General features: G+C 51.9%; 1 protein-coding gene across 4 annotated transcripts in view; it reads right to left on the bottom strand.

Annotated features, from left to right (window-relative positions):
• Positions 1-13,404, bottom strand: part of SHANK2 (SH3 and multiple ankyrin repeat domains 2) — a 630,917-nt gene that overhangs the window by 447,593 nt on the left and 169,920 nt on the right. For all 4 annotated transcript variants that reach the window (XM_077115405.1, XM_077115406.1, XM_077115407.1 and 1 more), the window contains exons 7-8: positions 11,113-11,264; positions 9,978-10,145 (exon numbers count right to left, since the gene is read on the bottom strand). In XM_077115405.1, coding sequence (XP_076971520.1) covers positions 9,978-10,145; positions 11,113-11,264 — 320 coding nt within the window. The remainder of the gene's footprint in view (positions 1-9,977; positions 10,146-11,112; positions 11,265-13,404) is intronic.

Raw genomic sequence — 13,404 nt, 5'->3', positions numbered from 1 at the left:
ATGCTTTTTAAGAGAACCATCTTGTCCTTTCTGTTCCTTTTTCAGTCCCTGGTTGTTAAATGACAGCAGCAGCCCCTGCTGAGGAGGGGGACACCAGTGGGCCAGGAGGACGGACAGGGCTGAGGAGCTGGCTGCACACAGGCACTGGGCAAGCAGACAAATGGAGGGCAATGGGAGGCAGGGTTCTCGTGGCTGGAGAAGGGAATTACAAACGCAGCTCAAGAGGAAAGTAGAAGGAAGCCTGTGGTGTTGGCCTGGGACTGGATGGAGATATCAGCATGGGGAGCTTGTGGTTTTCAGCACCGAGAGAAATAAAACATGAAAACATGCACACATGCACACATCAACGCATACCCCTGTCCAGCCCAGCTCTGGCCACGAAGAGAGAGCGAGACCAGCAAGAGCCCAGGAACAAGGGGCTCGCTGAGCTCCCCCCTCTTGGTTTCTAAATACCATCCCACATTAGCTCAGAGCTCCAGGAAAAAGAAGATTCCATGGATGAGGCAGGAGAGGACCAAGACACGCCTGAAATACCTTGCTGTGCCAAGTAAGAAAGGAGATACTCAAAAACCACTGGGGCCATGCCTGAAGGATGCAAGAGCCAAAGTGAAGAGGTCCCCACTGCTAATGCACGCTGCTGCAAATGAATGAACGAAGAAATGCACGAGAAGAGAAAGCTCTTCCTTGTAACAGAGAGTCAAGCGAAGAGACAGTGCTAGGAATCAGAAAACCCATAGGCATGAGGAAAGGCACTTTGCACGGTCTTAAAGAGCCCCACAAAACTCTTCTTACATATAAAGGAAGAAAGAGAAACTGCCATGGAGAAAGCTGCAGCCACAAGCTGAACCTCACCAGGTGAGCCCGTGGGACTGAGTCTCACCAGGTGAGTTCGTGGGTGGGACTGAGTCTCACCAGGTGAGCCCGTGGGACTGAGTCTCACCAGGTGAGCCCGTGGGACTGAGTCTCATGGAGCCAGCATGTGACGAGGGGGGCACGCGGGGGGCGACCAGGCGAACACGTGGCAGCTGAGCCTCACCAGCCTCATCAGGTGATTTCACCAGGAACTGGGCAAAACCTCACCAGGTACCACACAGGATGCAATACCAAGAGCTTGGTGTCACTTCTATGGGGCAACTGCCAGAAATGCATAACCTGGCTCTCCTCACGGGAAAATATGGACCAAACCCAAACTGAGCCATTCTACACAGCAGCCACCTTGCGACTGTCAAAAGGTCAAAGTCCAGAGAATCAAGGGAAGAGTGAGGGGCTCCCCAGACTGAACAGTTCAACGTATGACCCTAGGTTGGACCGTCTGACCATAAGCAGCATTTTGGGGCCCACTGGCCAATCTCGAACATGGCCTCTGAGTGAAAGCTATATGAGAGTTCTTTAGAAATTCTTCTGTAAGCTTGAAATTGAAATAAACAGCAAGTCATTTATAATTTTAAAAAAATCGTACTTGCCTGACATGAAGATCTCAAAAGCTACCAAAAGTACACAAGTCAGAAATCTGTCCTTGCCCAAGACAACCAATGCCAACCTTTTTTTTTATTTCCCCCGAAAGGACATTGTAATTTCTTCCCATCTAGATACAGCCTAAAGAGGGAGTCCGAAGGTCATAGAATAACTGAAAACACAGCCCTTAAAATCATGTATTTTAACCATTCTCCTGAGGCGGTCTTTTGAAATCACGTGTGCACAGGTTTCCACCCCTCACGTGCTGCCTTCCAGTCTCTGGGTGAGGCCTGGTCATGAGGATTTGGAGAAAGCACCCTCGGATCCTGGGTCATCCCAGCTCCACCAAGCGCCTGCCCTACCATTTGCCTAATTTAGTGTCAATTAGGAAAAAGTGTTCTCCATCCTCCAAGCACTTCACTGCCATCTGCTGGGCACTGAGGATAAACCCAGAAAATCAACAGTTTAGCAAGGGGCATGGCACCCCCTGGAGTTGGGCGATGTTCCAGGTGTGGGACTGGAGCAATGCAGAGCTCGTTGCGTGGTGGCTGAACAGCAAAGGTCTGCTGAGATGAACTCCCTACTGCCTCTGTCTGGTTCTCTGTCCCAAGCAAAAATATCTCCTCCAAACCACCCAGAGGCATTGGTTTCCCAGCACGAGCTGGACACGTCATGAGTGGACGTTTGGAAAACGTTTTCAGCAACACGCCAATGGCTTTTACATCTAACTCGGGCAGAGCGGGCTGCCCGTCAGCAGAGAGGAAAACCTTACCCAGAGACACACACTCCTCCAGGGACTGTGCTCTGGGGCCCTCGTTTCTATGCTTTCCAAGGCTGGCTGGAATCTGTACTGCAGCTCAAGGGGGAGAAGGGGGCCAAGGCATGGGGGTACTTACGAAACCATGGCACAAGCCATGACGTGCTCCAAGGTACTTTGATTGCTGGTGCCACTGGGTTGTAAAATTGGGCCTGGTACGCAGACGCCATGTTTAAACTCCAAAAGGAAAAATAACTGTATTTTGACACCAAATCTGACGTCAATCTGAGTCAGCACCCCGCCCCATTTTGCAGTCAGCTTGAGGGGTGCCTTCTGCACAAAGCATCCCCCGGTGCCTGTGAGAACCAGCCACGCCCTGCCAGGCCCCTCCAGGCCTGTCTTCACGAGGGTCCTACCTCCCAGCTCCCCACCTTTAGGCTCCGAGAACCCAGGCCAGCGCCTGGAAATGGAGCCCAGCTCCGCTCCCAGCCCACAGCGGGCAGCACTGCACCCCAGAACACCCCGACTTAAAGGAAAGAAGGTAGGACCTCACACTGGCCCCCAATCCAGCCAACAAATGTTTGCGAGCATGCCCGATGTCCAGGCCAGCACCCGCAGCCTCCAACCCTCACGGGGCACGGGGCTGTGGAAATGGGGCAGACCAATGAACAAAGAGACCTGGGGCTGTTTCATTGCTTTACAATTAAAACCAGTCATTTAAAATAACCCTGTGCAGTCTGACAGTCCCTCAGAAAACTGAATATCAAGTTGCCCCATGACCCAGCAATACCACCACTTGGTATATACCCAGAAGAGCTGAAAGCAGTGACACAGACAGACATTGCACACCAATGTTCACAGCGGCACTATTCACAAGTGCCAAAAGATGGAAACAATCCAAGTGCCCATCAACGGTTGAGTGGGTTAACAAAATGTGGTATATACATACGGTGGAATATTATGAGGCAGTGAGACAAGATGATGTCCTAAAGCACAGGACAAGATGGATGAGCCTTGAGGATATAATGCAGAGTGAAATAAGCCAGACACAAAAGGACAGATACTGTATGATTCCACTATTATGACTATGGTAAAATCAAAGTTTTAAAATACAGAATATAGGGGCCCTAGAGATACACAGAAGCCATAGATGGGTGAACAGTTAGCTAATAAGGTTGAACCTCAATGTAAGGGAACAGATAAAAGTCAAGCCCATTCATTAGGGGATGTATAAGTAATACTATCATATTGAAGACAAATATGATTGAAAGGGGCTGTGTAGACTCATGGGTCCCACCAATTTATACTACAAATATAAATAAGCTCTTGTGTGAACTACTGTAAAAGCATGAATCTTGTAAAGAGTGTATAATTTTAGGGTACAGGGAGAAACTACTATCACATGTTATGGGCTATATTTAACAGGAAACTCAGTAGTACCACAGCAACACAAGGGGTACATGATAAGGGGAGGGACAAGAGTTAACGGGAGGTTTGGATTTTCTATTTGGTGAAGGCGTGTTTATTGGTTATCTTTCTCTCAGGGGCAATGAAATTATCCAACAGTGAGAGTGCTGACGGACTGTGGACTTAGGATGTTATACTTGAGTCCCAGTAAATGGAGGTGGCCGAAAGATGCACTGACTGAGAGGGAGACTGGCAAACAATGGTGTATGCATAGAATCAAACACTGCATTACTGTAAAATGGACACAGTTGTGAGGCATGCAACGACGTGAATGAAACCTGTGGGGCATTTGCTAAGGCAAAATAAGCCAGAAACAAAAGAGCAAATGTTGTATGACCCCATTTAGAAAATACCTATAAGAAAACAGGGGTCTAGATTGTAAGCTCTTACGGCAGCCACACTTAGTCCGGAGTGATAATTGCTATTTCTGGATTTTGAGGGGCTGTTTTATATATGTATAACCTGGTACTAAGACACAAGAACGAAGCGAACCAGATTGAGATTGAGCTAATTCAGAATGCAGGGGAAGGAAGACATTGTATTTCAGAACTTCACCTACTCTTTGAGACAAAGGAAGAAAGGTATACCTTGTCCAGAACCCAAATTTTCTGTAGTACCTAATCTAACTCAACCTGTCGGGGTAGATCATTTAAACAACCCAAACACAGGGAGCCCAGAGTAAGAGTGGGGAGCCTTTAATCCTGTATTGCTTAATGTAATGCCTGGATACATCCCAGAGCATATTAAGCAGTTAATCAAAAAGTACTGGCAAAGTCTCTTGAGGGGTGGGATTAAAAATAGGGAACTATTAAATTTTACCACCGGGGAAACCCTGTATGCTGTGTCAAATATTTCAGATTTCAGAGTTTGGTAAGGGTTACGGTTCCACACTTTTAGGTTTTTATTTCTAGGGACACCCAAATCAATAGGCCAAGGCCTTGGTATTGAGGCTTACTCTTGTGAAGCTTATGTAGGTAGTGGAGAAGCTTAGTTTACCTACAAATATGCCTAAGGGTCACCTCTGGAGAACCTCTCTTGTTGCTCAGATGTGGCCTCTCTCTCTCTAAGCCCAACTCTGCAAGTGAAACCGTTGTCCTCCCTCCTACGTGGGACATGACATCCAGGGGTAAAAGTCTCCCTGGCAGCGTGGGAGATGACTCCCAGGGATGAATCCAGACCTGGCATCATGGGATCAACAATTCCATCCTGACCAAGAGGGGGAAAAGAATTGTAACTAATAAAGTATCAGTGACAGAGAGAGTTCAAATAGAGTTGGGAGGCTACTCTGGAGGTTACTCTTACACAAGCTTCAGTTAGACCTTGCTACCTATTATAACCTGCCAAACCCAACCAGGACCATTCTAGCCAATTCTAAAGAACACCTAGGGCAATCTATAAGATTCTACAAAGGTTCCATGCACTAGGGTAACTTTCCAGAAACCTACAACCTCCAGATGGGTCCCTGGTCCAGGCAAGTCCTAAAACCTAGAGAACCCAGCCTCTCCAGAACATCGGACAGTTTCACCTCTCTATCCCATATTGTTGACAGCTCCTTCTAACATAAAGAAGTCAGAATGGCCGTAGCCCAAACACCCCTAAAGAGTGGGAGAAAGATCAAAGGTGATGGTGGAGTTATACAGAGAAGACAGGGTTTAACAAATGAGTATGATTGCTGAATCATTATACTGATATTTCTTTTAGCCTCTGGTACCTTAGAGCAGCTAGAAATAAAAACCTAAAAGTGTGGAACTGTAACCCCTACCAAACTCTGAAATCTGTTCTACAGCTAATTATTATGCTGTACTTTGAAATGTATTGCTTTTTTTGTATATATGTTGTTTTTCACAAAAAAGAAAAAGAGGAGGAGTGTAACAGAGAAGACAGGATTTAACAAGTGAGTGTGACTGCTGCATCATGACGGTGGTATTTCTTCTGGTGGCCTGGAGATAAGGCAGCTTGGAGAGGTGCCGGGGTAAAGGTCCCAAGGCACAGCCGAGTACGTCCGTCCATCCAGGAGCAAGCCTGGCTGCCGCTGAGGACCAGACTGCCGGGAAGGAGCCATGCGTCCCCAGGTGCTGGCGGACAGTGGGACTGCCGGCAGATGGACAGACTGCCAGGTACAGAAGCGCAGACCCGAGGAGGTGCAGTGGGCGGACCCAGAGAATCAGGTCAGCTGAGCGCAGGTGACACCCGTCTTCCCTTTTATTCTCTGCTGTGGCAGATGCGAGTCGTGTGAAGGGTGGTTTGGGGTGAACGCCCTAGAGGCAGGGTGGAGGCCAGGCTTCAAGTCGGACCACCTTGGGGTGACTCCGGCTCTGCAGCCTGGGGCAGGTTACTTGCCCTCTCTGAGCCCCACTAACTCCTATGAAAAGACAGTGCACAGGGAACCCGGGGGACCTTGCCCGGCTTAGGAGGATACAGTGTCCACTTGTCTTCCTGCCTGAACGGAAGCCCCAGCACCCACCATCCTGTCTGACTCGTGTATAACAGATTCCTCCGCAAGGGAACAGATGGTTTGCACGGGTGCGAGGAGGGACCAGTCACCAGAGGGCATCCGCGGGCGCCCCTGCTCGGCTCAGGCTCTCAGGTGGGCACAGGGCATGACCACCTTGCAGGCTGACGCCTCTGCACTCCCACGTGGGGACTCGGGGACGGGCCCTGGCACCTCGGGACCCCGGGACGCAGGCGGTCACTCTCCATCAAACCCTGACCTGACGTAGGAAGGAGGGCCGTTACGTCGGGTGCATCTGACAGAGGAAAGGACGTGGCACAAAGGCGGGTGGCCCAGGAGAGGGGGAGGAAGCAGAGGCGTGCCAGGGTTGAAACTGTGTCGTGCACCCCAGAAAAGCTGCGGTCTTTAATCCTCATTCAATATTGCTTGGGGGGGGGGGGTCTTTTTGATTAAGTTATCTCCATGGTGATGGGACCCACCCAACTGTGGGTGGGACCTTTTGATGAGGTGGTTTCCATGGAGATGTGTCTCCAGCCATTCAAGGTGGGGCTGCTTATGGGAGCCCTTTAAGAGGGAATCGTTTTGGAAAACGCTTCAGGGCTGACACAGCCAGAGACCTTGGAGATGCAGAAAGAAAACGTCCCTGGGGAAGCTGTCGTGAAATCGTAAGTCAAAGGATCAGCAGAAGCCAGCCAAGTGCCTTCCCAGATCGGCCTTTCTTGAGTCCTAAGTATCTTTCTCCAGAGGCCTGAGTTTGGACATCTTTATGGCCTTAGAACTATAAACCTGTTACTCAAACTCCATTTTAAAAGCTACCCCATTTCTGGTATACTGCATTTACAGCAGCTTTAACAAACTAATCCAGGAGGGGAAAGAGGAAAGGAAAGAACTAAGCTCTAAGAATGCTCCAGGATTGGGACAAAGCAGCTACTCACACCAAGGAACGCTGCCATGGATGCAGGGCTGGGGAGGTGGCACCCCAGCACCCCTTGGGGAGTTACCCAGAATGCACCCCCAGAGCAGGCCAAGGACCGCTGCCAACACCCTGGGCCTCGTCACCTGCCCCCAGGGAACCCCAGGCGCTGCCCAGAGCACCACGGTGCACGCTGCAAACCAGCATCGGGACAAACACCTCTGCCCACCTCCCTCACAGACCCCACATTTACGGACATTTTTACCCAAATCCTCCCACTTTCAGAGTTCAAAAGGAAACCTTTACAGAACTATAGTTAAAACCTAAAGGGTAGACAAATATTGAAAAATATCATGTAGATCTTTTCATAAAGGATGATCTAATTCCTTCCACGCAATAGAAACATTGGGCTGTTTTGTTTAATTTTTAATTTTATCTTGGAGATACATATATAGATAGATAGATAGATATCATAAAACATGCCATTTTAGTCATTTTTAAGTATACAATTCAGAGACACTCATATTTATATGTCAAGCAAGCATCAACCACTATTTGTTTCCAAAGTTGTAGCCTCACCCCACGCAGAAACTCCACACCCCTTAAGCACTGATGCCCCCTCCTCCTGCCCCCAGCCACTGGTCACCTCTCACCTCCATTCCATCTCTGCAAGTTTGCTTATTCTAGATATTTATAGATACATAAAAGTGGGAGCCTACAGTATCCGTCCTTATGTGCCGACACCATGGGGAACTTCTTGGATGTCCACTGCTCGGGTGGAGGGACAGCCTGGCCAGGGACATGGTGTTCAAGGCAAAGAGGCCAAAGCAGGTAAGGCCAAACCAGGGCCCAGGCGGCTGCCCCCCACCTTGGCTCAGGTCAAGCAACTCACTGGGGACAAAGCAAGAGGCAGATGGCAGGCATGGGTGGGCCATGAAGCGGCCAGAGAGGGGAAGCTACAGCCCTTGAGCCACGTTTTAGGAGATACATCAGGGAGCTGGGAGGTGGACTGATATGGCCACAGGGGCCAGTACACACGGGGGACAGGTCCGAGGGGCTCAGAAGCGCGGCCAGCTCCAGCATCAAGCAGGGAGAAGGCACGTGCCTTCTCGACCCCGGGGTGTGGGAGGCACTGCAGACGCCTCACTTATAGGGGTGCACCCTGAGACCTGGAGGGGTCTTGTGAGCACGGCTGGCACGCAGACCCGGGTGCACCCTGGATTTGAATCTAGTTCGTGCTGTTAAGTGCAGGAATCAGGGAGCCCAGGCCTGGAGCTCGCAGCCAGGCAGAGGGAGCAGGGTGGGGCGGTGGCTGGATTCACTGACCCGCTGGGGATCGCACTGGGGGTCAGTGGGGCATGAGCCACTGGGGGCGGGTGGAATGTGAGGGCCTGGAGGGACCCCGGGCAAGGGGCCACTGGCCTCGCTATGACAGCACCTTCCCCCGGGCAGCGGGGAGAGAGAGTGGACCTGCGGCCGTCCTGGAGGCCACTGGCCTTGCCAAGAGCAGGGAGGACAGTGGCAGGCCCAGATGGGGCCAGGGCAGAGGGGCCAGAGGGCTGGGCAGCAGGGCCAGCCCTGAAGCTGGGGAGATGCCCACACAGAGGCAGGGGTGCCCATGCCACAGCAGGGAACACAGAAGGACGAGGCCGCAGCACACAGCTGGGATGGTGGGTCCACCAGGGCCATGGCTGGGGGCAGGAGGAGGGAGTGGGGGGAACCGGCCAGGGCTCCCAGGGACTGGCCGGGGCGGGGAAAGTGCCAGGAGAGCAGCGCCCAGGCCGAGGACCCACCTCCCCACCACGCGGGCTCCCCATCCTCGATGAGAACTCACACCACTCACGTTCAGAGGAGAGATGTCCTCTTTCCCTTTTTCATAGAAAAAAAATAATAAAGCAGGAATGGAAACTAAGTCCTGGGAGGACCCCCGCCCTGGGGGTGGGCTTGGGGCTGTCTCGGGGACATGGGGCAGCCAGAGCTGGACCGCATGGGAGACAGGACAGGCCGGGCGCCCCTCGGCTTTGGGGTGGACAGCCCCCCACCCCACCCCCACCCCCGAGGCTGGGGAAGCTTGTAAAGGCAGCCCTGGCCGGGGAACGGACAGCTGAGGGGAGAAGCTACAAGCCCTGCTTCCCAAACTCCCTAGTTTGGAACTGACCCCCTCGGCCCCCTCCCAGCCCTCGCCCACCTACCTCTACCTGGGAGGCGGGCCTGGAGGCTTGCACAGTGGCTCCTGATTGGACAGCTCTGGCAGGGCTCGGCCAATGGGAGGGTGGGAGGAGGGGGCAGGGAAGAGTCCCCTTTGATGGGCAGTGCATCCCTGGAGTCCCTCCTCTGCGCCCCCCTCTCCGGCTCCCCTAACAGTCCTGCTCCCTGCCCTTCGCCCCTAGGCATGCTCATGACCTCCTACAGCAGGACCCTGGGTGCTCAGCCTTTACTGCTGCCCACACCTCTACCTGGTTCCCTGAAGATGGCAGGTGGGCCCTTCAGGTGGGCTGTGAGTCCCTGAAAGGCTGCAGCTGACACACCCCTGTCTGCCTACCGCCCCACAGGTAGGTTTGGGAAAACAGGTCCCTGTGTGTGCTCTGAAAGCAAGGACTCCCCGGAGCACCTGTGCTCCTGGAAGCACCTGGAGGCATCCTCTGAGAGGGGAACTTAGGATGGAGAAGGACCCCCCACCCCCAAATCCAGGCAACTGCCACCGAACAGAAATGCAACGAGCTTGCCTCGTCTTCCAGTTTCTCCAGGGGAGTCAGATATTTATTTGTAAGTAAATGTTCCGATTTTGAAATGTTGGTGAATTCAAGTTTTTTCGAAGAACTCTGCGAAGCTCCGATGAGATAACCAAACGCGGGATCTGGTCTGTGGGCTGTCAGGCCCCCCGCGGGACGGAGGGATAAGGGAGCCCTGTTCACAGGTAAAATGGGATGTACCTGGTGGATCTCGTGCCAGCCATTCTCGTCCTTGCAGCAGACAGTGGCGTGTTCGTGGAGGAGCAGCTCGCAGCAGTAGGGATCGCCGCCCACGATGGCCGTGTGATACAGAGCGGTCAGGCCGTAGCTGTCTTTATAGTCCGGAGATGCTCCCAGCTCTAGAAGGGTCTAGAAGACAAGATACGTGACACTTATTGGTCTCATGAATCCTTGGCACAGGATGGAACAATCAAGACAAATAAATGAGGTCACTCTTTAACCAGCCAAGACCAACTCAAACCCTAAGTTCCTGGGGCCTGTCCTGGGCCCTTCCAGAATTAAGGAGGCTTTACCTCTAAATGTTAAAATTTCTGGCCCTGTAAAAGCAAAGAGTGTCCAAGCCGCACTGGACAGGCTAACACATGGGGGACAAGGAAACGCCCTGCAGCGTGTGACCTGTGCATCCAGAGTGACGCCCAATGCTCACTGTGCCGGCGACGCAGCTTTGGAACCCAGTGAAGTGAAGATGGCCATTTGCAGAAGAGAGACGTAGCACAATGCAACCTAAATGCACAGCACAGAGCCATCTTCATCTGCATTCTGGGGGTGGCAAACCTAGCCAGGGTGGGGCTCCACGAAGGCCAACTGAAAAAGTGTGGGTGAAAGGAAGTTGAGAAACCCAGCGCCAGCGTCTCCCCTCTCCCTCCTGGCTGGAGCTGAATGAAGGAACTTAGGACATTCACCATTCCACGCTTCAAAACACATCATTAGGGCAGATAAGGAAGTCACAAAGAATGGTGACAAGAAGGTGAGGCATGCAAGCCACACACTGGCACTGGCTTCCAGAGACCCAGAGGCAGTGGCATAGCCGGCCCCATTCCCTGCAAGCTAAGTTGGCAGCGCCCTTCAATGGCTGGGGTTAGGTTTCAGTGCTGGTCTCACAGGATGAAAATGCAAACCCTTTGACTAAAATGAAAGGACCAAGAGGACTTTCGTGGACAGCAAATTCTAAAAACAACACGACAGCGGAGAGAGGGTAGGAAAGTCAGGACAGACTCGGCCAGCTCGAGTCGGACAGATTGCACCAGCAACTCAAGGGTGGCCTTTGGGGGAGGGGTGTGGGGGAGGAGGTAGGTGATGGGACTTGGGGATTTACCTTCAGGGCAAACTGGTTCCTCGCCCGGGCAGCTTTGTGCAGTGCCGTCATCCCATCTTTGGCACGGAAGTCCAGATGTGCGCCGCCGTTTTTGAGGGCTTTGATCAGTTCCACGGAACCATCGAGCTGTGCCGCTAAGGTCAGGGGTGTCTCTGAGGGGCCCCAAACACATGCACTTTAGAACCAACATCTGCAGAAAATCACCAACTCTCATCACTTAGCCAAATCAGAACCTCTGAAAATGAGCTCGAAGCACTGAGGGGTGACAGCGTGCCGAGGCCTTCCCCACCCCCTCCATCAGTTAGCCCCATCGGCAGTTTCGTGCAGCTCAGGCCACCCCAGGGACAGTGCAAGCGACACCTGGGGTCACTGCAAACCAACATGGTGGCAGAGGCAGAGTTTCAACAGTACAACTCTGTAAGCTACAAGTCAAAGCAGCTTCACGTTGCAGCCTCTGCAATCAGTATATCTGAACTCTGCACAGCCACCTGCATGCTTCTTCTATACAAGGAGTGGGCAGCACGAAAGGTGGGGCAGGAGCTCAGATCCTGGAAGGAACTCTTAGGGAGCTGGGCAGAGTCCTCCTGTACAAGTCCACGGCTAGCTGTGGCTGGGGATGTCAGGTGTCTGATATCATACACCTTTCCTCTCACTCTCCACTTCTTCACACGCTCAGTATCACCACTATCAGCCGTGGTGTGTTTTTTTATGGTCAACTTGAGAGATGTTTCCGTTACAGAAAAGTGTAAGGGATGATATGAGAGCATGCTGGCTCTTCTGACCCAGAAATACGAATGGTTCATATTTAATCTTCTGTCTTCAAGCCCGTGTTGATGATAAAAGAACTGGGACACTTTCCATGAGGATGAATTCCCTCCTGAGTACCCATCTCGGTCACATTGTCCCCCAGCCCCAGAAGAGGCAACTTCATCATGAATTTAGATCAAACACCCCCAGCTATCTATTTTTAATAACTACATTAATTTATCCCTAAATTAGCATTGTTGGAGTGCTTTTTAAACCCATACAATCATTATATTGTAAGAACTACTCAGCAACTTGAGTTTCTGCGTTGAGCTGCCAATACTCAACCGACTTGTGATAGACTGGATGTTGTCCGCCGACAAAAGACATGTTCTCAATCTAAATGCGCCTTCCTGTGTGACGGAACCCATTATAAAGATGACCTTAGAAGATGGTTATCACTTAAGGTGTGGACTCATTTGTGAAGAGGGTCTTCTAAGAATTTCTTTGGGTATATCCCAACTGAATCCATAATTCTGGAGACCGCCTAAAGAGAAAGCCACAGAAGGAAACTGAGGACATTGCCACATGACAGAGGCAGAAATGCAAGTCAAGGAATCCCCAAAATTGTGGTGAGCCATCACCATAGGCTACAGACTCCAAAAGGAAGCATGCCCCTGCCTTCACTGGAGACTTCTGGCCTCTAAAACCATGAGCCAATAAATCCTTGCAGTCGAAGCCAACCCACAGCGCATGTGTCACAAGCAGGTCCTTGCAACTGGTGCCTACCTACAGGTACACTGGTGAGCCACATCACGGATACATTCTCTAGCTTCTCGTGGACAGCGCTCTCGTGGACGCCCTGACACACATCTCCGTAGAGTCTTAAAGAAAAAGAGGAGCTTTCCTGGGCAACACAGGGCTGTGGTGATGGTGATGGGGATTTCTTGCCCAGAAAACATCAACAAGGCAAGGAAGGCCGGATGCCGTGGGGTGCTTGGGAAGCAGGGCCATTTGGAACGCAGCTGGAGCCTGATGTGGGAAGAGAAACGTGGTCCGGTGTGAGAACGAGGTTGCTGTGCAAAGGGAGGTGGACCTGAGGACAGAGAGCACTGGACTCCCCGGTCAGGTCCTCGGCAGCCTTGCTCCCAGTGGCCTCCTCGTCGAGGCACAGGCACCCAAAGGCACCTTGGGGACCTCTTCCTTGGAGCAGGGGAGGGGTTACAGGACACAGCAGCACGTGACCCACGGAAAGAGCCAGGTCTCCAGGGCCCACCGGGCGCTGCGTTCAGAAGCCGAAGCCCCTACAGCAACTTCAGGACGCAGTTCCTCATGTCTGGATATCAGAGCATGACGCTCACGTAGGACAAGGCCATCCTTCAAATGTCAAGATTTTTCTTTTGTATTAGGCTGTCTGCACAAGGTCAAAGCAAACGGTAAGTGGTCCAAAGCAGATTTTCAAAAATGTTTGTACTGTACTATTTTTGTAGTTGACAATCTCAGCGTGCGCCATTTCATCATAACAACTGCGTCTCCAAGAGGGGGAGG

The sequence above is a fragment of the Tamandua tetradactyla genome, chromosome 9 (assembly GCF_023851605.1).
Source record: "Tamandua tetradactyla isolate mTamTet1 chromosome 9, mTamTet1.pri, whole genome shotgun sequence".
In the NCBI taxonomy this organism is placed as follows: Eukaryota; Metazoa; Chordata; class Mammalia; order Pilosa; family Myrmecophagidae; genus Tamandua; species Tamandua tetradactyla.
This window is presented reverse-complemented; position numbering and strand designations above follow the sequence as displayed.